Genomic DNA, 24,750 nt, shown 5'->3' with positions numbered 1-24,750 from the left:
AAGGATTACCGGCAAGTGAGTTCGTGGAATAATGGAAAAGGTTTTACGCCGATACGTACTGTATATAGTCGGGGAGCATTCATTATGAGGCATTAATTAAATGGAGATAGCATCAACGTGGAGACGATGAAGTGAGGAGAAAAAGTTATTGCACTTGGCCCATGACACGTGTGAATTGTATGCATGGAATAAATAATGACACTGTGAGAATTTTGAACTGAATAAACTATCAGGTTCGTTGCATCACACGCATGCATGCAAACGCACACACGTTAGAGTGGACAGATTTTGCACGTGAGAGCCATTGAACGCGACAGTTTGAGTTAAGCCCAAGCCTCTGCACATGAAGCTGCCGCGTGCACTTAAGTGTGTAGCCTTCATATTAATTCTCTGGTGAAAGTGCATGAGAGAAGTCAATTAGTTTTTTTGTCGCCATGCCACTAAAATGATTCCAGTCGTGGCTGTGTGGCGCATCGGTCACGAATGTGGCTGTTGCAGTCCGAGGCTGACAAACTGACCCTGCATGCATCTGTCTGACCTGATGTTGGGTCTATGGAAAATTCTGCATGGATATCCATTGGGACATCTTGATAAAAACATCAAACCTCAGTTTAAAACTCTTCTTTTATAATCCTAACTTGTCTTTGAGACCCTAACCCAGGTTTAAATCCCTACTTAATTTGAAACCCCAATCTTGATTTGAAACCCTAATTTAAAACCTGAACCTTGGTTTGAACTCGACTTTGGGACACCAAACCAGGCTTGAAACCCTATTTGGGAACCATACATGCTTGGCTTGTAACACAATTTAGAGACTCTAAAGCACATGTTTCAAAGTCAAGGGCCGGGGGCCAGATCTGGTTCGCCACATCATTGTATGTGGCCCGCGAAAGCAAATCAAGCATGTCAAGTTCCATGATGCTTGCTCAGGTCTTACCCAAAATGTGTCATATGTAATCCACAATAACAGTCATTATTCTTGACTTCTGATTTTAAAACTAGTTATCCATCAATTTGTTGTGCGCTGTGTATGTAATATGTGGAGGTGATTAAACATTTATATGGTTTCCCAAAATTCATAACAGCCCTCCAAGGGAAACCGTAACTACAAAGTGGCCCTCGACAAAAATGAATTTGACACCCCTGCTCTAAAGCAAACGTAGAACACAAATTCTTAATCCTAATTTGGAACCCTAAATTTAGTTTAAAGCCCTAACTCAGACATGAAACTCTAATTTGAAACCCCAACGCTGTTTGTCTTGAATCCCTAGTTTGAAACACTTCTTTAAAACTGTAACTGTGGTTTGAAAACCAAATTTGAAACTATAATCCAGATTTGAATATCCTAACGGAGGAATATAGTATTTTGAAACCCTTGTTTGAAACTCAAGTCGGGGCTCTTAAACCACATTGTAAACCCAAACTCAAAATGTGAGCCCGAAACTGAAACCCTGTTTTGGCACTCTAACCCTGGTTTGAAACCCTACTATAAAAAAACTTTGGTACAGTGCCCTCCAGTGTTTAAGTGTGTTGGTAAGTATGACTCCAGACTGTAAGACACATGCCTCTCTGATTTTAGGAATCCAAGCTTCTCTGGCATATGTTTTGCAATACACCACAAAGCAAATTCACATCATTACCATAATCTCTGTCTGGTTGGTAAACTGCATGTGAGTGGGTGGTTTTTTTTTCATTCGGTCAACTTGTCATCCCAAAATATAAAGTGAAAATGCACACACACACAGAAAAGTGCAATGACAGATGTGGCCATTGGCTGTGCTGCTTAATCCAGAATGCTGGGTTTGATACGAGTCGGATTTAGTCATAACTATGAGACCAACATCTGTCAGGCGAGCATCCCGAGCTCCTAAACTCAGAACTGTAACAAAGTGGAATATTCCTTTTTTTTTTTTTTTTTTTAACCACGTCTCCGTGTCAAGAAAGACCCAAAAGAAGCGTCACCGATAGATCCTGAGGTAAGTGGACAAGGAGCGAATGACCATAGGGCATCTCGTGGCCTAAAAAAAAGCCGTTTGACTCATTACGGGGCTTATATAATGTGCTTGTGTGCAGTCCTGCCTATAATAATTCTGCGACACTGGCTGTCACGTCAACGCGTTGGTTGTTATTGCTTCATTGGAATTTACAAGTATATCTAGAAGATTGATGAGTCTGTGTCTAGAAGCCACACACTGTAAAAAATAAAAAATAAACGATTTGGGAGTGTGTTAAATATGACCCATCATGAAAATTATGAAAAATGTACCTAATTATTTTAGGCAGTCAGTCTTTAAAAAAAAAAAAAAAAAAAGAGTAATTTATACCGACACTCAGTGGTGTGGTTAGGCCTATTTTAAGGGGCTGAAGCCCCCCTAGAATGTTCTTGAGCCCCCCTGGTTGCGACACAGCGCATGGACCTGCCTCGCACCCGAGTCGACTGACAATTTGGAACAGGATGTAGGCTGCATCGTAATTTCCATGGGGCACTGGTCTAATTCTAGATTTTTATGATTTGATAGATTCTGTGTGTTTCTGGTCTCGCCCCACAGCGTATCTGCAAATTTGGATTTAAAAATTAGGCCATATTTTGGTTTGGCGAAAATTAGGTTTATTTTGCTGTGTGGGTGGTCGAACGTAATTTTAGTGTATTTGATCAACATATTCCACCCTCTACGGATTTGTGTGTTGGACATCATGGTATTTGTTTCATAAATATGACACAAGCGTGGGACAATCCCTCTGAGTGGATTCATCATCATTTCATAGCTTTTGAATTAATGTCCTCATTTCTCAAAATATATGATTGAAATCTACCCAATTCAAGTGGCTGCAAATTGTTACCCTACATTTATTGAGTAGATTTCATGGGTTGATCTTTTTACAGTGCAAGTTTAATATGATGCTGGGCTGAATTATTACATAACTCTTCATATCAATTGACCGATGCTCATTGTGGCCACATCAAAGGCAAGATTTCCGACACACACAAGCTATAAATATTTAATGGTGCATTAAAGTTGAATGATACTTTAGGTCATTGGGTTTGTGGAACATCATTGATATCATTGTACTGCAAAGGATGAGAAGAATAATTCTCGTGTACTTCCTAATAATCCCTAATACATCTCAAACGATTTACACCAACCACCACCTAAAAACAAAAGTTGGATGGATGGATGAATGTTGCACTATGTTCCCTTGTTTTTTTAAACTAATCGTGACTTTAGATTGCATGTAAACACTCAGGTCAACATTCAGGTCAATTCACCCTACCATTGCTTGTAAACATTGGGCTACAAACTATATTGAACGGTTGATTAAATGGTTAGAATACAGTAAATGATTCAAGTGCATAAAATTTAATAAAATCGCCAAACATGGCCTATTTGGCCCATTGTTTTTTTGGCCATGTTTGTTTGACCAATGTTTGAAGAACCATAATTGGCAGATTTAATCGGTCGGGTCTCACTACAATACTGTGAACTAAAATACAGTTAAACTACTCTTCTTTTGACATTTAAAGATGAAACAGCCTCCTCGTGGATATACGTAGCAATATGTTGGTAAATTAAAAAAAAAAAAGACAGAGAACGCAAAACACGTTGATCTGCAATAACAGTTTTATATCATCTGGGGTTTTGATACATAATTAATATGGCTTATGGGGATTGATCTGATATTCGGTCATGTGTTAAATAGCATTCTAATCTAAAATGTCTGCATGTCTTTTGTGATATTTTCAGTGAAAGCATCTGTCAGCATTATTCCTAGCGTGCATTTATTTTTTTCAGCAATCAAATAAATAGTCATTGAAATAAAAAATTTAATAATGGGCCATATTGTTTCCTATTGCAATAACTGGAATATGTTGTCATTATAGGGCTGCATGTGACTGCCTTATTAGTTTCAGAAATCACTTCTTTAATTTTTTGATAGATATTTTGTGTGTGTGCGTGTGTGTGTGTGTGTGTGTGTGTGTGTGTGTGTGTGTGTGTGTGTGTGTGTGTGTGTGTGTGTGTGCTTAGCACATAAGATCCTCACTGTTATTTTTCACACTGGGACATATTTACTATGGACTCAATTATAACACTCTCTGCTTATGTAGTTGCATCAACTGATACGGTTGTTTTTTTTCCGTACCTGTTGTTACCGAGTTATATCTTATGTCTAGATGACGTAGGGGTGAGGTGGCGCTCACTAGCTGGTGCGCAATAGTGTGAATATCGCCATGTTGCACAAATACAGAATGTGAATACGAATACATTTGCAAATGCAAATGAGGCCCCATTTGTGTGTTTTTGTGTCAGGTCACAGCCGGTGAGTTGGAAGCATGGGCAAGGCCGGGAGTAAAGTCCTCAGGGAGGCCACCATGGATGGGCTTCAAGTGCAGGTGAAAAGGTGTGCATGTGCACGTGTGTGTGTGTGCGCCCTTTGTCACAGGTTATATAACCCGGATTAGCACCTGCACACAATCCTTTTGGGAGTGAGCTTTTGCACAAGCCACTCATATATTGTGATCATGCGCCATCCAAACCTCAGGAACAGAAAATTAAATTTAGTACTGAGATTTTTCAACACAGATATCCCTTTTGTTGATTGATGATATGATGGAGCCACGTGTATTTTTTTTAAATCAAAACTGCAAGAATAAAGCCACAAAAGTCATCTTTAAGGAAGATATGTTCATTGCAACCCGCGGTACTAATTTAAATCTGGATTAGCGACATGAATAATAGGAATCCCTCAGTGAAAACCATCTGCGCCATTTGGATTGTTAGGATGCCATTGTTTGATCATAACTCAGTATATATTGACTTAAAGATGGCGCCTCGAGAGTGGCTGCCTTTCCAGCAGCTCCTATATTTTGTTGTTCTACTTCTTCCATTCATAACTTTGCTGCTGTCAATTGGGAATTTCTCCATTGAGGGACTAATAAAGGATTTCTTATCTTCTTATCTTATATAAGGCGTAGTAGCCCTGAATGGCTTTGCTGTATCTGGCAAAGACTGTCTGGCATTCGACACTTAGTATCTGGCTTTGAGACATGAATAAGGTGAATTCCTCAAAGAAATTCATCAGCACCTGTCACATCTGTCACAGCTCCAGTAGTCAGCCACGCCCACCCCTGGCCGGTCAGTCATGGCCACCTATTTCAGGATCTGCTGATGAGTCACTAGTTGTTTGGCTGCATGCTGCTGCAAGTCGATTCAGCATAAATATACATCCATCCATTTTCCGATCCGCTCTATCCTCACAAGGGTCGCGGGGGGTCCTGGAGCCCATCCGAGCTGTCTTCGGGCAGTAGGCGTGGGACACCCTGAAACGGTTGCCAGCCAATCGCAGGGCACACAGAGACGAACAACCGTCCGCGCTCACACTCACACCTTGGGACAATTTAGAGTGTTCAATCAGCCTGCTATGCATGTTTTTGGAATGTGGGACGAAACCAGAGTACCCGGAGAAAACCTATGCAGGCCCGGGGAGAATATGCAAACGCCACACGGGAAGCAATTATTTTGTAAACTGTCAAACGTGGCTATGTATTTGTTTGCAATATCAACGGAAGAAAGACTCAAATATCTGTTAAGAAGCCATTTTAGTTGGCTCAATTTCTGTTACGTGCATGAATGCTACGTGAGGAGATTTTCTTTGTGTGATTTACTGTATTTGCAAATGTCTGCCATCTGCTCATTTTTCTTTATTATGAGCCCACAAAGGCTGGGCGCTTTCAATTGTGCCTGGCATTCAATGAGGAAAAAACTCAACCAAATTGTCAAGTGGTTTGATTCTGACTGAATGCAAAGGGTTGGACTATGTTGCATCCGGCACAGGGTAGCTCTTATGCTGCACACAAATTGAATAAACTGCCAAGAGAAGTGAAGTCAGCCACTAATTTAAATACAGTACTTTTAAAAACAAGTTCAAAACGTTTTTTTTCCAGACTTCGTCTTGTCGTCAAAACATTTTTAAATGTTTATCTTTCAGTTATTTCTTCACATTGCTTGTCAATATGTGCAGTAATATTTTCTGCTGACGTGTTGATAAATGCTGCTTCTGAATGTTGTTAAACTGTAGCGTTTGTAAATTCGTGTTGGTGTCCTGTCTTTGCTTGTGTGAAGCACATTGAGTTGCTTGGGTATGAAATGTGCTCGATGAAGTTGCCTTGCCTCGATTTCCTCACTAGAACCACAATGGCCACACCGCAGCGACATACAGGTATAGAGACCCAGCCCAGGGGCCCAATGCTGCGTCGTCTGGGGCAATATCCCACCACCGACCATCTCGCGGGATACCCTCGGCAAAATGGACTGAAGCAAAGTGATTCACAGGGATTAGGGATTAAAATCCACCCCCCACACCCACTCCAGCCGAATGCTTTGGTGGAGTAAATCTGGGGATTATGATGTCAACAGGCTAGAGCTACAGGAGAGGAAATTGAATTGTGTTGGGGAAAGAGTGGCACCGGCGGTCAGATTACAGTGCAGTGCTAGCAAAAAGCAGACATGGCGGTTCGCAATTGTGCCATTTGTCAACATGTGACATTCCTTCGCTCTTGAAAATAATGCGGAATGATGTTGAGGTGACTGATTGGGTGGTAAGAAGATTGCTGTGTCACTGTTAATCTCGGCCGTCCCGCTCTGGGGGTGAGTATTGTGTGGAGTGCCAAGGGGATCACTTGTGTTTTGGATTCGAGTCATTTTTGAGCAAGGTTTTTATGAATGAGTGATGTGTGTTTCGATTCAAGACAGCTCCTCCAGCCGCCGCTGCAGCCGCCGTCCCTCCGGCTCCTCCTCCTCCTCCTGCTCCCACTATCCAGTTCCAAGGAATCACAAAAACCAAGAAAATGAATGTGAAATGGACCCAAGTTGGTTTGGTGTTCTTCCTCGTGCTGTCCATGGTGATGACGGGATGCTTCTTCTGGCAATATCAGCTTCCAAAGCTGCAGCCAGGTGAGCACCTTTTCAGCCTTTTGGACAGGTTTTAGAGTCCTCCAACAATCAAAACCAACCCCCCACCCCCCCAAAAAAATGGGAGGGAGTTATCATATTATCGAGAATTTACTTTATGATGGCTTGTGTACAAATAGTTGGGTCTCTGGAGTGCATGCCCAGATTGCCCACCCATCAAATGTGAAATTACATAAATACTGTAAGGCATTCCTCAGCTAACTCGAGACTTGATGATGAAAAGCTGAACTTGGTGTATTTGATGCTTTCAGATGGTTTTAGAGTGTTCAAACTGTTGCCAACTGTCAAAACGAATCAAAAAGTCGGTACAGCGGACCAGGAATGTCAATGGTAAAAATAAAGCTGTGTGCATCTTTTAAAGGTGAAATACAGAAAAACTGCTTGCCTGTTGACAAATAGTAGGGCTGGGTTTTTTTCAAAGACACATTTTCATGTGAGAAAATATGGAAACATCTCAAGATTTGTCCATATTACCTCTTAAATTGACTTTTCAAACAATAAATAGCACTGAATGTCTTGTCAGCATAAGATTGGGTTTTGCTTGTGAAAACTACATCCTTACAAATTAGGAGTGTAACTCACACTAAAACCAGAGAGTTGTCCATTGGGGGGAAGTAAGCGTTTGTCTCATGTCACTTTCATCTTCACTTGCACTAATAAAGGTAGTCGCACACTTTCGAGCTGTTGCCAACTATCTAAACAATTCAAGAAGCTAAAAATGTTTGTCGGCTAGATTGCTAATGCTAAAATCGTCATTTTGAGAGGGATGTGCCGACCTAAATCAAATTAAACGAAACTAAATTACACAACCAAATAAATCTTTGTTCTATCTGAAGTAAGCCGTTATGTATACAGTATTGCCAAATTGTAACATCAGAATTACTTTGGTTTAGCAATGTGTCCTCTGCATTGTCAGAATGCACAGATCCGTACTCTAATTGACACGTGTTATTTGGCAGGTGGGTGTGGAAGTGTGCACCTGGAAAGTACGCAGGATCGCAAGGTTTTAGACATTTTTTAAAATCTTTATTTTTCCCCAAAAAGGCAGCGCCTGCTTGAGACACAGAGTTGAAGACTGCTGTTGCTCCATTTTTTGCGACCCCGTGTTTAAAATATGTGGCATAGTACTGTATCATATTTGACAGCACGATGCCAGAGAACCTTAGTACCAGTATACCATACAACTTCCTTTTTTTTTTCCCCTTATTTTTGTGGGGAGTAGGGGTTGTGTAACATGGACACAGCTACGTTTATTCACACCTAGGGCTACTGCTCCCTACTCATTCTCTCGCTCACCTCTAAATGGGGCCACGCAACACAAGTGGCTGTTTCTTTTAGTTTTGCTTTTTACCGTTTAACATGATCAAAATTGCAATCCTTATTTCACATTTTGTCCATTCAATTTTAGCTCTGGATATTAGAGTTTCTCGAATGCATCGCAGATGACAAATATCAGATTCGTAACAGATTCGTAAGTGTGATAATTTGCCAAGCCCGGCCTCCGTGTGAAAAGATGAGTGCCACATGTCACAATGCAATGTTCTTATTTTCACGTTCAAAATGCAGATTATAGTTTGAGCATTGACATATTATGTAAGCACGACGGGGAAAGAATTGATGTCCTGCGATTGCCGCAGCATATGGAATTGATTTTTCTCAGTTGTCAGGTGAAGCGTACCTACATGCTCCCTGTAGTCATTGTCTTCTCCCACTTGTTCTCGATTTCCATTTTGACGGCCAGATGAAGGGCTGGGTGACAATGCCAAATCCGAGATGAGGTGTCCTCGCTTTCCTGAGCCTGTTCCGCTACAGCATCCCATTCCTGCTCTGAAAGAGGCACTGGAAAAGGTACGAGAGTGAGAGATTCAAGTCAGTGGGTGTACTGTATCTGTGCTCGACATACGGAACAGATGCACTGCTAATCCTGAGGCGATATAGAGCACGGAAAAATATTGAACATGGGGGGCGCGTGTGATCCCAGGGAACGCGCTTTGTAACTACACATCCACGACAGTAGGTGGCAGTGGCAGTGTTTTTTTTATTTTTTAGTCCAGGAAAATTAATGCTCTTCAAATCTTTTCTTTTATATATATAGGGTATATATATATACTGTATATATATCGCGGCAGAGAGTTGGAGGTGCCAAATGTTTTCTTCTTCCTTGGGGGTGGCTAAATGTTTTCTTCGACATAGGGAGAGCATAACAAACAATAATTGAGAAGCACGGGATTCAAGTGACAAGAATCTACGATTTGCATTTTGGCATAAGAAAAATAAAAAATAAACTCAAAGAAGTGGAAGAGAGTCTTTTTTGTTTGTTTGTCACTTTAGTTAGCAGGCAACTTTCCTATTCCTGCGGGATATCATGATACATTCATTCAGATGGTCAGAAACCTCTATTTGCACAGAGCAGCATGGATCATTGTGTCAGCAAAAAGGGAAAATAAATGTTATGCATCTGAAAATCGTCTAGAGTGTTATATTTTTGTTTGTTTGTCCGTTTGATAGTTTGCGGCTTACTTTCATTTTCACTGGATGCTTGGATTGGACGGACAGGTCTGTACTATTTGAATGTTAAGGTGAGGGGACGCTTAAATTGTGACAGGAAATAATAATAATAATAATAAAATTAATAATAATACATTTCATTTTTAATACACTGAGTGAAATCTCAAAATGCTACATTTCGTAAACAAAGAAAAATGATTTCAACAAAACATAGCAGTCTAACATAGCTTTGCAATAAATAAGGGGAAATAAATGAACAGAAGTAGAAAACATTTCAGAACGCTGTATTTTTCTTTGTTTCCCCATTGCATTCATGGTGGATAGCGAAAGATGTTTAGATGCTGTTATCTTTTGCATTATGAGACAGATAACGTTACGTAACTGTTATTAAAGGGTCTTGTAGATGAGCACAAGATGGGTCTGAGCTGTAAATGTTTAAAAAAAATCCTGCCAAAGAGCAAAAATGAATTGAGGAGGGAAAAAAAGGACGAAGCAAAAATGAATAGAGGAAAAAAAATAACAAAAAGTGCTTTCTCACCAGCACAGTCGAAACAATATTTCCCATGTGCTTCCCTCAATGTAAAAGAACATCCATTCATTACTTCTTTGCATGTTTACTGCCAGCCGAGCGAGACGCGACAGAACATATGGAAGCTAATGACATCATTGTGAAGGTTTCAGGACGCACTGGTTGACTTGACAGACGCTTGAACATATGCTGCTTTAAGAAGCGTCCGCCAGTGGCGTCCTCTGGCATCATTGTATCATTCCAACATGCATTGAAGTTGTTGTTTTTTTCCATCCCTGAATGTGTTGTCTGTTGCCCCTGCAGGTGGACATTTTGCTTCGCCAGAGCATCAATCCAGTTAGTCTCCCGGCTCTCTCCGCCATAGTCATCCTGAACGACACCGTTTTATGGACCGGCAATTTTGGCAAAAGGAACAGCTCAGATGCATTCTCAGGACCCCCCAATGAGTATACCATCTACAGGTGATTTTACAATATAATTTTGTTTCTACATTTATCTATTTGTTTATTTATTTATTTTTGTTTATTTGTTCATGGAAGCATATGAATTCCAGGGGGAAAAAGCTTCACAATGTCGCAACGTGCATGTATCTTGGCGACCTACTTGCAGCAAATCTCATGAACAGGAGTTCGTTGGAACAAATTCCCTGGAATTTTCTCAAAGTGGCTACTTCAAACAACCACAACCTCCCTTTCCAGCTCATTTTTGGGTGTTTGGTTCTTTAAGACTTTTCTGTCTATCCCGTTATAATCAACAAAATGATCCCGCATGAATGGGAATGTAGCCTGCTCACTAAAGTGACAAACAAACAAAATACTTTTTTCCACGTCTGTAAATTTATTTTCGATTTTTCCTACGGTGGAATCGTGGTTGACTGGTCTGCACATTTTCCCCATGCCTGCATGGGTTTTCTCCGGGTACTCCGGTTTCCTCCCGCATTCCAAAAAAATGCATGGCAGGTTAATGGAATCCTCCAAATTGTCCCTAGGTGTGATTGTGATCATCAATGGGTGTTTCTCTATGTGTGCCCTGCGATTGCCTGCCAGCCAGTTCATGCCCGAAGGCACCTAGGATAGGCTCCAGCACGCCCGCAACCCTCATCAGAATAAACAGATTGGATAGTGGATGGATGTTTTTTTTTCCTAGGCCAATCATCTTGTAGATTCCTCCCGAAAGCCATTCCGCAGGCTCTGTGATTCTAGCTACACTCCAAAAAAAAAATCAGGAAAAAAAGTAAAAGAGAAAAAGCAAGTTTCTCCATAAATCAGGAGTCCATTTTTCTCAGCATTGGCTCATTTTAACCACAGTTATCTTAAATGTCTAATGTAAGCAGAAACAAATCTAGTTCTACTTTACAGGGACTATGTAATTCTGTGTCGACTTTGAATTAGCTTGACCTGGTGGTCACAAAATTATTTAGTTGTAGAAGAATGCATAGACAAACCACATGTGGCTCAGAACAAGGACATCATTTAGTCCTTTTAAGACGAGATGATGGTGACGCTCCATTTTACACACTGCGAGATGATTATGTAATTGTGTTGAAAAAGGCAGGCAATTTATTTCTATTCGCTGAGATATTGGCAGCTTTCCACTTGGACGTGTATCGAGCCACTGCTGTCACTGGCAACCAGCTAGAAGAGAAAGACCCAGTGACTATTCATTCATACAACAGATTAAGTCAAGGCTTTTTGTAAGTAGGTCAGCTTTGTGTTCAATTAAATGGTCAATTTCTGATGAGACAAGATCATTATTTCTGTATTCCTAATTTTGGTGACATAGGCAGCCGTCAGCAAGTGCTCTCATGAGCCTTGCTTTTTTTGTTGTTTTTGTGTTTGTTTTGTCACTTTGTGTTTGTTGTTACGTCGTGTGGACCTGATGTGGACTTTTTTCAGCATTTTTTGGCCATGACATTCATCAAGGAGGAGACTCTGTGCTCGGTGGTTGCGCCTTCTCGGCAGCATGGGTATACCAGCACTGTTTTTGACTGGAGGAATGTCGGCGCCATTTGACTGTCGTTGCTGGACAGTCCTGGGGCGCTTGTGTCTTGCGCCTGTAATGGGCAGCATTTTTCACAGCCCCGCTTTGTTCAGCGGAGAGATCGGTGCTGTTGAATGGTCTGCGGCTGGATGGATGTAAGTCTTGAGGAGCCGACGATGAGAAGAAAGGAGCGTTAGCGCGGAGCGCCGATGCGGATTTGGAGTTGGGAGTCGCGGCTTGGAGTTTGAAGCGGATTACGTGGGACAGGAGAAGTGAACTCATCTCTTTTCGTCAATGGACGCTACAGCTTCGTGTTTGCTTTCAAAACTTAGCTTGTAGCAGACGTGTGCACATTTTCAGCATGACGTCTCTGATCCACTGGAGAAAGGACACTTTGATCCTCTCTTCTTTCATCTATAACTGCTTCAGACAACCAAGTGTATGCAGAAAAGTGGTGAAGATTGCACGACTGTCGGTGTCCTATGTGTTGTGTTGTGTTATTTTTGTTATTTTGACTTCAAAATGGCGCCGCGAGAGTGGCTGCCTTTCCAGCAGCTCCTATATTTTGTTGTTCTACTTCTTGCTTTCATAACTTTGCTGCTGTGAATTGGGAATTTCTCCATTGCGAGACTAATAAAGGTTTTCTTAATTCTTAATTCTTAATTATTTTAGGGTTTGGGTGTGCTGTGAGATTTTTCTCATGTAAAATGGGGGGGGGCAGATCTGGTCCACTAATCATTAAACATGGCCCACAAAAGCCACTAGAGTGTCCTATATACTGTATATTTTGTGACAAAAGGATGAAAATTTGTACCAAAATGTTAACATTTAAAATATATTACAAGCATTTTCTCACCGAATCCCTTCTTAATACAAATTGAACGAAAGCTGTATCCTTAAATATTTGGTTGCAACAATTGACATTACTTGTGACTGTAAATTCAATTTGTTAGCGTTCAAAAGTGTGAACGTCACTTAGAAATGATTTTTTTAAGTCACTGTTTTTTTTTCTCAATTATGATAACCTTAAAATAAACAGAAAGACAGTTCAGTCTTTCTAGTCTAGAGAGTTTTCATTCCATTGCTACGCTGATGACAGATTTATGTGCCACTCAAGAAGAAAAGTGCCTTCTCCCAACAACTGCTTTTATTATACCTTGAAGGGATTAAAGCTCTGGCAGCCTTTGAACTTTTATTAATCTTTAATGAGAAAAAAAGACAAATCTGATCTCCTTGGCTTTTGTAAATCCCTCCATGTTGAGTTGGGTCCCTTAGCACACTTTGTAAAGCCAAGTGTCTCAGACTTCAGTTTTAAATTGGGCAGTGAATTTAAACTGGATAAGCATAACTGTGCGGTCGTAAAGTCCAGCTTTTGACACCTAAAGGTAAAGACTTTTGACAGACCAGCACTTTGAATCAGAAATCCATGCCTTCATCACACCTTGGCTGGATTACTGTAATGCAGACCTCCCTCAAAAATCTCCAGTTGTTTCTTTCAGATGTTATTGTTCTTAAGATAAGATAAGACAAGATAAGATAAGGGGGTAGAAAAGAAACAAAGTACAGTATTGCATGCACAAAATAAATGTTTCAGAAAAAAGAACGGTACACAGTACAGATTGCAATATAAAATATAAAATATAGATATAAGAATATATGCAACTACATATATGCAACTGCATACTGTATATGCCGCGTAAGGTGGCTGTGCTATTTACAATGTATGGATGGGGTGAGTCCAGGTTTTCACGTGTGTCTATTTAACAGCCTGACAGCAATCGGTAGCAATGAGCGGCGGTATCTCTCCTTCTTGCAGTGCGGGTGTAACAGTCTCTGGCTGAAGGAGCTACCCAGTGCTGTCAGGGTGGGCTGGAGAGGGTGGGAGGGACTGTCCATCATAGCTTTTAGTTTAGCTAGCATCCTCCTGTTGCCCACCTCCTCCAGAGTGTCCAGGGAGCAGCCCAGGACAGAACTGGCCCTCCTGACCAATCGCTCCAGTCTCTCTCTGTCCTGGGCTGAGATGCTGCCTGACCAGCAGACAATGCCATAATGGATGGCCGAAGCCACCACAGAGTCATCGAAGGTCTTAAGGAGTGACCCCTGAACCCCAAAAGACCTTAGTTTCCTGAGTAGGAAGAGGTAAAGTGCATAAAGTGCTCTATGAAGAATTTGAGTTGAATTTAAAAGTATTGCTTTTCTTTAAAAAATACCGACATTGTATGGATTGGTTCACACTCAGTGACAGTGTGGATGGAGGTGTGAATGGTTGTTTGTCTCGATATCTACCCTGTGAGTGACTGGCGACCAGTTGTTATGTTGTGTTGAAAACGGACATTGTATGTCATAACAATCCAATGCAGAATGGATTGTTTGTACAGTAGTGTATGCAATATAACGTGATGACATGATCATACATTTCTATATCTGTCCCAATGTTGCTGACGGTGTATTGGTACACTCATCTGACTTGTGTGCGCGCAGCGTGGGATTGGTTCCCCCTCAGTGACGGGTTGGATGTGGGTGTGAATGGTTGTTTGTCTCTAAATGTGCCCTGCGACTGACTGGTGACCAGTTCAGGGTGTAGTTCGCCTGAAGTCAGCTGGGATATGTTCCAGTGCCACCCCTCATGCCCATCTGGCCCTGTGCAGGATAAGCATCTTTGATTATGGATGGATTTATATTTTTCCCAGTTATAGCAACCGTCTGAGGGGAACCATAACAACAGCATGTCTCGTGATGAAAGCTTAAGCTGCTCATTGAGTAACTTTGCTTTTTCTTGTTTTCAGAATAGCCAGCCTGTCCAAAATCTTCCCCACGCTGATGCTGTACCGGCTGTGGGAGGAGGGCAAGATCGGCTCACTGGACGACCCGCTGGAGAAGTACGTGGACAACTTCACCATCAAGAACCCCATGGGGAGGACCCGCGAGTTGGAGCTAAAATATGTGACGGACGGCCTGATCTTTCTGGACAGCGGCGAGGTGCCTATTCGCTCCTCCTCGGTGACGCTGCGCAGGATGGTCAGCCAGCTCTCTGGTGATTTCAACATCCAAACTCATTAACGTTTAATAGTTTAGGAGATTTGTAACAGAAGGGAAGCATGGTGGACTGCTGGTTTGCCCGTCTACCTCACCGCTCGGAGGTTGATGTTCGAATTTTGCCTCGTTTTATTTTTTTTAATGTACCGTCAATTAAAACTACCATGGAGCAGAAATGTTCCTAAGGTCCCTTCACTACGATTCCGTTTGAAAATGTTAAGGCTAGTTGTTTTATTTATCTTTTTTGTTTTTCTACAGAGATAGATATTCCAGCATAATTTCAACAAAGCTCCTGAAAATAAAAAATAATATTGTGAAAACATTTTTGGCAAGTGCATATATCTTGATAAAACTGAATTTTGGGAGTCCCAAACATGACGACTTTCTCAGTCATGCCCCTCAAAAGTATTGAGCTCCCAACACCAGTTTGAGTAATTGACATTACATTGGCACATCCAGTTTTTTATCGGACAGCAACGATGTAATAATGAACTGTGCTTCATATTTTTGCATTTTTTAAAATCCAAATTGTCCCTTTTTTATTCAAATATGTATTTTCATTATTTTTTTTATTTTTCATAATTTGGACATTGATTGGACAGCAACAATATGACAAGAGCAGGTCCCTCCATATTTGCTCTGACTCACTCTCATGATTGCATTGACTGTAATCGCAGGACCCCTAAGGACGTAACTACGGTGACAGTTTTGACACCCATAATCTAAACAGTACAGCACCTTGTGTTCTTTCGTGGCCTGCCTGATAAGAATCAGAGCTATTTAATGGCTGTTTGTGTGGGAGAATTGATTGGTGCAAGAATAACAAATGAAGAAGGGCAACATATTGACAGAAGTGTTTGTGTATGTCTGTGACAAGCATACAAATGCTGTGGTCATTTCTGTGATTCATTTTCAACACTAGGCCTGCCCAGGAGACTCAGGGCAACAAACCTCCTCTGGAAAGGAAAGACTCAGTCAGCGATCAACCTTCTGCAGGACGATGTCCTTGTCGCCGACCCGGGAACCAAGTAGGGCTCTGGTTATTCTAACTAGTGGTTCTAGACACTTTTATCTGGAGTTGCTAGTGGTTGATACTCAGCTCAGTTGGGAGAGTGAAGGATAGTACCCTCCCAACATGCAGACAAATGCAAATGCACGCACACACATTCGCACAGACAAACTCTAATCCCGTTTTTTATTGTCTGCATCCCCTGGCAATTTTTATGCATATTGCGTTTGAATGACCTTTTTTTTTCTTCAAAGCACCATAACAACACAATATATTGTAACGAACTGGGTTAGGGCTGTTTTATTTGTTATGTGTTGCCATCGTTGTTTTCAAAATCTCGTTTAGTATTGCCAGGCACACCGCCTCAATGACAGCTAGATAGTGTTACCGCGGCACCTGAACAAACCTCCAATCATCTAAAAACATGATTGCTAACTACAAAGTACTATTTCACATAAGTATTGACACTTGACTGACCATTTGAACAATTCTTACAAAAAGTGTAAGAAACTTGCAGGTGAAGCAGCAACGTGAAATGAAAATGTATGAAAATAAATAGCTCTGTGAAGTGTTTTGCAGCAATCGTAGTTTTAGAAAATGGAAAAAATCAAGATTTAAAAAAAAATTCTTTTACCTGTCACTCATTATTGTCATTATTTGAAGTTCAAAAGAAAAAAGGTGCATCCTCAAGACATCTACCGGCAAGCAGGTCACGAGTGTGAGGTGCCAGCAGATAACATATCAAATTGATTGATTTTAAATGATCGCTTAGAGACCATTGGATTTTAAAAACTGCCAATTGTTCATATGCACCAAAATGCCTAAATGTAGTCCATTTACATGAGCATGAATAAAAAGGCGCATGTGAATTTTAGTGTACATTGATCACAGTTTATTTTCATCTGTTTACGAAGCAAAATAGCGCTTGTATTGCACTTGAAAAAAACATACGGTAATGACATAATTAAATCAAATGTAAAGAATTACACCTTTTTTTGACACATTTTGTGGACTTGCGCTTATGCTGCTCCTTCTGCTGTGTGCGCCTTATCCACTTTGGGGCAAAAAACATCCATGGATTATGGAGTACAAGGAGATGGTCACAGCTCCTCAGTAAGCTTTTTAAAAGAGGATAAAGAATATATGTCTCTGAGCACTGTTTTGTAATCTTCTCTGCATGTATTGCTTGATGGTTTGTGTTTAAAAATCCAATGCTTAAAGGGGTAGACACAACGCAGCTGTTCATTATCCCCTCTATGGCGTTTTGCCTTGTTTGTTAACATTTCGCTAAACAGACTTTTAATATAATTCAACTTTACGCCTCTCTTTCCAGATGTCACTACAGCAACCTCGCCTTCTCACTGCTGGCTCACGTGATGTCCGAGCGCGTGGTCAATATGGACTACCAGCGCTGGGTATCAGACAACATCCTGGACCGTCTGGGCATGGAGGACACCGGCTTTGACATCACGCCAGGCCTCCAGGGCCAGGTGGCCGTGGGTGTGTACTCCAATGGGAAGCCCGCCCCACTCTATGACTTGGGCTGGTATCGCCCATCGGGTCAGATGTTCTCCACAGCAGCAGATCTGGCCAAGCTGGCCATGATGCTGCTGGGCGCCTATCACCGTAAGCTTCTGGATCCTGACTCTTTGAAGATCATGCTCACGCCGCTGTTCAGGTGCGACAAGGACTACTTCGCCAACCACACGGGGACGCCGTGGGAGGTGAATGAGCTGCTGGGCTACGAGATGGTGCGCAAAGATGGCGACCTTGACGGCTATTCGGCCACATTCTCCCTGGTGCCGCGACTCAAGCTTGGACTGGTGGTGCTCATGGCCGGAGGTCGGTCCCAGAAGCAGGACGTTGTGGCCAAAGCCTACCGTCACATCGTCCCTGCCTTAGAAAATGCATTCAGGGATGCCCAGAGGGTGCTGTTCGCACCCCCAAATCCAGAGGCCTATGCAGGCTTCTTCACCTACAGCAACATCACCTTCTACGAAATAAAAGCCGGCTCGGACGGCATTCTCACCATGCAGCAATTTGGCCCTCAAATCGAAGAGCTGATTCCGAAAACGTACCGGACCATAAAGCTCAATTTCCTGGTGGAGCGCGTCTTCAAGGTGGTCTTTGAAAGGGAGTACCCCTGCGTCCTTAGGGTGGGCTCGGCCTCAGTTTCCCTGGAGGCGCAAGATGGACAACTGTTCAACTTCTATGCATACGACAAGCACGGCATGTCCCCTGGGTTTGATGCGCCGGGGTTGAACACATACAATGTGGTCAGGATAGCACGCAAGCCGTCCTTCTCCAGTTGAGTCGCTTCTCTCTAAAGCAGACTTGTTTGCATCGTGGCCTTGAGGGGGTTGTTATGAATGAAGGTGGTCATGCAGACATGCTGTGAAAGTTACTCATCTCATCTTCTGACGCTGGTAACGCATAATTTTGTCTCCTGCCTGTATGCCATTTATTTTATTTTTTACTTTTCATCTGCTCTCCTTAAGCTACTTTAGAGACGTCATGTCTTTTTTTTTTCAACAGCTAAAAACAAGTCAGTCCACTCACTTGATACATCATCTTCCTTGCTTCCCGTTCTCTTTTTGGCTTGGTCCCAGCCGCTAGTGAAAGCCGGGCTGTGTTGTCAACCTCAATGATCCATTCATTATCTGAACCGCTTTATCCTCACAAGAGTCGCGGGCATGCTGGAGCTTATCACAGTTGTCTTGGGGCAGTTGGGTACACCCTGAACTGGTTGCCAGCCAAGACCGCAATGATCTTGTCCCGCATTGTTCTTAGTTCACCACGCTGTTTGCCATTTTTTTTTTCATAACTTTTTTGGGCTCTGTGTCTGTGCGTGTGCAGCTGTGGCATTATTTGATGTAGTACGTACATTCTCAACACCAATTATGCGTCGGTAACGCAACACTGCCAAATGTCCACATCGCTTCAAACGCTTCATTCACGCTGTCAGTCATGCAACTGTGCAAACTGCATTGACTATACAGTAATCCCTCCTTTATCGTGAGGGTTACTTTCCAAAAAGAGTGAAGTGAAATCCGTTAAGTAGTCGTCTTTATTTTTTTGCAATTATTACGAGTACAATACTGCATTTAATTAAGCCAAACATTAAACCTGCATTCAGGCTTAAGTATTAAAATATATATATACTGTATATATATATATACAGTATATAGTGTATGTACTGTATATAAAAAAAATTCTCACAAACAACTGCCAGTTTTTAGAAATACTTTCGACAGTTTGTGGGTTTTGTCATGGAGAAAATTTGACAAGCTGTACAGTGATGAGATGCGGCGCGTGTTGACATTAGTCTAAAGTCCCCTAGCCAATCAGGATGCTGAACACAATACACTGTAAGAAAAAAAATGCACGAAAAAAATCCATGAAACAGCGAAGCAGTGGCAAATGATCCGTGTTATAGCAAGGGATTACTGTATATGGAAACGTGCCACCAAAAATGATCGGCTAGCGTTAGATCTGACCGCAGTAAAAACCTGTGAATAATTGCCCCCCACCCCCACTCCCCTTAATAATTGTCTACTATTATTTAAAACCACGAGTGTCAGACTCTTGTCCTCAAGGGCCGTTATCCTGCATGTTTTCCATCTCTCCCAACTGCAACACAATTTCCAGGCTACTACAGAACTTGCTGATGTGCTGATCAATTAAATCTTGTAAAATCACCCTTAAAAAAATTAATGACGGATGTTTTGATCTAGGCAAAATGCAATGTGAAAATACTGATTACTTTTTTAGTTTTTGACTGTGGTGCTGTAAATACAGTCAAAGTGTTTTTTTAACGTAAATACATGCAGCAATGTGCAAAAGTAGGAATATAGTTTATACAGGGTGTCCCAAAAGTAACTATAGACCATCAGCATTTGGCAGCTTGAGCTTCCCTGTTTTTGTAAGCTTTCATTCCCCTAACCATGCCTCGCCAATTGAAATTGGAATTAAATTGACACCTGCCAAGAGGTTTTCCTGTCGTGTTCACCGCCAGATGGAGAAGCGTTATGAAAGTCCTGCTACTCCAACGCTTTGTACAATTTACACTTGAGGTTGTTCAGCATCAGAAGCTCTCACGTTGATATGAGTACAGCTCTCTCACTCTCCAAAGCATCAACTGAATCAAACATTTGTTGATGCCGAGTTGAAGTGCATCCCTCTGCAAATAGATCTTCCCTGGCTTTTTGCGAATGCCCTTTCTGGGAGTTCACTATTTTCACCAGTGATGGTAGTAGCAGGCCTTGCACTATGTAGTTTGTGAAGGATGGATCCAGTTTCAAGAAACTTGCCTTGCATAGTGTGCATTGTTTTACAGGTTGGGGCAATTTGACAGAGCCATCTCTTTTCGTCAATGGACGCTACAGCTTCGTGTTTGCTTTCAAAACTTGGCTTGTAGCAGACGTGTGCACATTTTCAGCATGACGTCTCTGATCCACTGGAGAAAGGACACTTTGATCCTCTCCTCTTTCATCTATAACTGCTTCAGACAACAAAGTGTGTGCAGAAAATTGGTGAAGATTGCACGACTGTCTGTGTCCTATGTGTTGTGTTGTGTTGTGTTATTTTTGTTATTTTGACTTCAAAATGGCGCCGCGAGAGTGGCTGCCTTTCCAGCAGCTCCTATATTTTGTTGTTCTACTTCTTCCTTTCATAACTTTGCTGCTGTGAATCGGGAATTTCTCCATTGCGAGACTAATAAAGGTTTTCTTATCTTATCTTATCTTATAATTACTCTCAAATTTGTGCTGAACTGCAGTTGGGAAGCCGTGCAGCAAGTTGGCAAGGCAACCATGGCAAGGGAATGATATGCTGACAAAAACGTCAAAGTCGAAGCTGTGGCTAATGGCCTCACATCTGTCCATAGGAAAACCGGAAACGAAAATGGAAAAAAGAAAGACTTTTACCATAAAGGTTAGAATCGCTTCTGTGCTCAAAATGCTGGCCACAAATTGTGAAAATGTTTTTTGAGGAATACAATAGGTCGGAGTTCACTGTATATCACATTCTTGCACAGTTGCCACGAATTACGATCCCATTTTGTCACTCTCCTCTCTTTGAGAAAGAATTTGGTTTGCTGATGGCGACATGCCACACATATGAGAGAGCTGTTTGTAATAATATCAAAGTCTGCCTTTACAATGTTCACTTTTGATTGATGACGTATTCAGGTAGTTTTTTATATGCAACCCTGCTCAATTTGTACTTATGTGTTTTCAGAAATACGGTTCAGCTGGATAGTGTTCACAGCGTAGCACTTCTTTCACATTTTTGTGACAACCTTATTCCAAAATTGATTACATTAATTTTTTTTATTTAATCATCAAAACTCTACACACATCACGCAATAAAGACAGCTCACATGTAGTTTTTGTCAGTATAAACAAACTTTTTTTACTTTGTTGATGAGCCTTTGGCAGCAAATCTAACAAATATGGCACACCCACAGTGGAAGTCCGGACACCCCTGTTCAAATGATGAGGGTTTTGTGGTGTAAATAAATAAATAAGACCAAGATAAATCATTCCAAAAATTTTGCACCATTAATGTCACCTATAACCTGTGTGCCACTTAATTGAAAAATTAAAAAGAATGTGTGTGTGTGTGTGTGTGCGTGTGTGCGTGTGTGCGTGTGTGCGTGCGTGCGTGCGTGCGTGTTTTGGTGTCATTTCAGTGATGTTCCCAAAAATGTTTTTAAACTCTGGGTTGTTTGCCATTCCATACCAACACGTATTGTTAAATCAATAACTCTTATGGTTATTCAAAACTGAGCGTTATTTGTCTTTGTAAAATAGATCATTTTTGAAACATCTTATCAATTGCACCAGGCATGTACCTAATGTTGTGGCCGGGTGAAAATTTCTTGTATTTGTCATAAACCCATCTCATGGGTTTATGACTTCTGTAAGAGTATTTAAAGGTTAAATTACTCTCCAAACAGCCTCATGTGAAATATTTTTGACATTAACGGAGCGGCTTCTGCCTGTGCTCTTCTGGCTCTTTGCAGCGTAATCCCTGAAAATGGACTCCAATTCATTGTGACCCCCGACACGGCTAGGGATTATTCATATAATACGCTGTTGATGCCGCTGTGGGTGCTGGCAGACCAAGAAGGCAGAAATAACTCTCATAATACAAATGCTTACATTTACCCTTTTCTTTTCCGGTGCTTGCCTGCCTGCCTGCCTTGGCTACCGGGAAATAAAAAAGACGAAACTGAAAATGTCATCTGATGGAAATGTGAAGGAAATGTGACAAATTATTCAATGTGGTTTGTGTCAAGAGGAGAATGAGGGGAGCAGATGTCAAGCGTAGTACCAAGACTGAGCTGTGTGAGGCAGCACAGTGCCGCATGGCATCCTCACGACCAAAGTACTAGGAGAAGAAGAAATAGAACAAGCTAGGCTCAATAATTTATCCAGTACGGATGCCTGGAACTACCAATGTAGAGTAAACATTTTTGGCTGGCAAATCCCTTTGAATGTATTTGCAACTACGTTCAAACACATTTGCATGTACAGTATGTTCGAACCAATACATTTGAAGGTTCATGTTGGCTAAATGCTAAAAACATACAGTCACACATTTTTATCCACAGGGGATTGACTTGCACATGCACAAGGCAAAATAAATTCATATTCGGATTCCTACAAATACGTTCCAAAATTAAGTGAGTAAATATTGTGTATTCCTAATTTTATGCTTTTATTATTATGTTTGCAGCGCATGATTTCCATTTGGTCATGATCACATTCTGTTTGTGTGGCAGAGGCGTTCCCGGTTTTCCTGTCTGCCATCACAATTAGTGGAACTATTTCAGGACCTAATGGACCCACGTCAAAATGCCGGATGATATCGCCTTGCTCATGTCGTTCATGTGCATTTCGTCTAGTTGCTCTCTTATTAGTTATTCAAGTAAGTAGGTCTCGGTGTGTTTACGTGTATCCATGGTTTGTTCTCCGCGCGTTTTGGTCCTTCTTGTACTTTTGTTCCAAGCTACCTGTATATTCGTTTGTGTTTTTTTCCTTGCTTTGTGCAAGCGCTTTTTGTTTTCTTTGCATTATTCCTAGCTTGTTGTCCAGCATCATTATTTGTATTTTGTCGGCCTTGCGCCTATTTTTTGTAAATAAATATTTTTGTTAAATAAACTTTCCAAAATCTATATTTGTAATGTCCAGTTCTGTGCGGAACCTTCCGGGCGCCGGACACCAAGTAGCCGCCAAGGACCACATGAGTATCCTGCGAGCTTGTTCCAATAAGTTCACCAGTGATGGGGAATTCAGATTTTGTTGGAATGTTGTATTAAGTGACCATTTGAAAATGTAAAAAATAGAAAAGATTGACAGGACCAACAGCTTACATTACATGGCTACTTTTTCCTCACAATTGTGACAAATTATGAACATGATTACTGTCTTCACATAAATGTCATTAATTACTCATAGTAACTAGGGCTGCCACGAATGAGATTTTTACATCGATTGCTCGGATTAAAAAGCCCATTTCCTGCCTTCGAGGCAGGCATGTTTGTGTTGACCAATTTTTATGGTTGACTTTGGCGAACCTTTTGCACTTATCAGTCGCGAAGAAGTAGCTCTCAGCTTTAAAAAGGTTGGTGAACCCTGAAATACAGGTGCGGGACAAAAAAAAAAAAAAGCAGACCTTATTTTGATTGCCGACATGGCTGCAAATGGCCAATCGCTGCAAACACGGGAATTATGCAAAAAGAAATTCTTTTATCTGCTAGACACTTGATTACGGAAGGCCTCTTAGGCTCCAGGCAAGGCAAGCCTGTTAGTAAAGGCGAGACTGCCAGTGTAGCCTAAATGCACATTCTATTGTATTTGAAAGTGCGTTCAAACATATTTACTTCCACATTGACACGTTCACACTTTCATCAACCGATAACTGCAGTGTGCTTGTAAATTATGTGTTATGTGCATGTAAGCCTGACGTCTGAATCTTTAGGTTTCAAGCAAGTCCCAAGTTACTTTGGCAGAAAAAAAACAGTCTCCAAGCAAGTTGAGTCGAGTCATGATTTGGGTTTAGCAAGTCAAATCATTTAATATTGACATTTATTGATGAAGCCTTTGAATTACACAATTCCCTTTAATAATTGGCATATTATCGAACAGTGATCACAACTACTCAAAACAGAACTTCACAGGAAAAACGTTGACATTCTTGGACATTTTTCCCCCTCACAACAAGCATGACATTATTCCAATCTGATCCAACTCAGCTCCTTTCCGTCTGTTGGTGGTTTTAGCCTGGAAGCAGCAGGTGGAATCTAAGACGAGCTGGTGGAATATGCAGAGAGCTTTCAGATGGAACCAATTACATTAGGTAAATAAAACTGCCCCACACACTCTCGTCTAAGTGATTGTACAGGAGAGTCGGACATGAATAGCAAACAGGATCATGGCGTCCACATTTGATTTTACATGAGCCTTTAGACAAAAAAAAAAAAAAAATCAGCCTTGTCCAAATCCCATCTCCTCAAGGTCTCCTCCAGTCTCCTTTGGAGTCCAATGATACATTACGAGCGTTAATTGAGTATGGTAATTGAGTCTGTATCAAATTTTGCTGCAATGACATTGCAGCCCCTGGCCCGTAAATCAAGCCTCCTGATTAATGGCCAAAGTGACTAGACACACAGTTAACATGAGGGCAAGATTTCTCCTCTCCACAGTTATAAATGA

At 41.4% G+C, this 24,750-nt stretch overlaps 1 protein-coding gene across 2 annotated transcripts; it reads left to right on the top strand.

The window, feature by feature from the left end:
- Positions 1–1,809: 1,809 nt before the first annotated feature.
- lactbl1b (lactamase, beta-like 1b) lies at positions 1,810–23,210 on the top strand. 2 transcript variants are annotated; one of them, XM_086118565.1, is made up of 8 exons: positions 1,810–1,976; positions 4,308–4,390; positions 6,746–6,950; positions 8,710–8,816; positions 10,309–10,466; positions 14,772–15,019; positions 15,944–16,049; positions 17,364–23,210. In XM_086118565.1, the coding sequence occupies exons 2-8, from the start codon at positions 4,331–4,333 to the stop codon at positions 18,340–18,342; spliced, it is 1,863 nt and encodes a 620-aa protein (XP_085974691.1). In that variant the 5' UTR covers positions 1,810–1,976; positions 4,308–4,330; the 3' UTR covers positions 18,343–23,210. The 2 variants fall into 2 exon arrangements, with proteins under 2 accessions (XP_085974691.1, XP_085974693.1); XM_086118567.1 differs by lacking the exons at positions 1,810–1,976; positions 4,308–4,390 and adding an exon at positions 6,443–6,644.
- The last annotated feature ends 1,540 nt before the right edge of the window (positions 23,211–24,750 follow it).

This window comes from Hippocampus guttulatus, chromosome 8, assembly GCF_054856545.1.
Source record: "Hippocampus guttulatus isolate MCC_2025c chromosome 8, RoL_Hgut_1.0, whole genome shotgun sequence".
In the NCBI taxonomy this organism is placed as follows: Eukaryota; Metazoa; Chordata; class Actinopteri; order Syngnathiformes; family Syngnathidae; genus Hippocampus; species Hippocampus guttulatus.
The sequence above is the reverse complement of the archived record's forward strand: the minus strand, read 5'-3'. Positions and strand labels throughout refer to the sequence as shown.

Coding starts and splice junctions, on each gene's coding strand:
- lactbl1b (XM_086118565.1), top strand. CDS start 4,331: ATGGGCAAGGCCGGGAGTAAAGTCCTCAGGGAGGCCACCATGGATGGG. Junction 6,951..8,709: donor GCTTCCAAAGCTGCAGCCAG/GTGAGCACCTTT, acceptor TTTGACGGCCAG/ATGAAGGGCTGGGTGACAAT. Junction 15,020..15,943: donor GATGGTCAGCCAGCTCTCTG/GTGATTTCAACA, acceptor TTTCAACACTAG/GCCTGCCCAGGAGACTCAGG.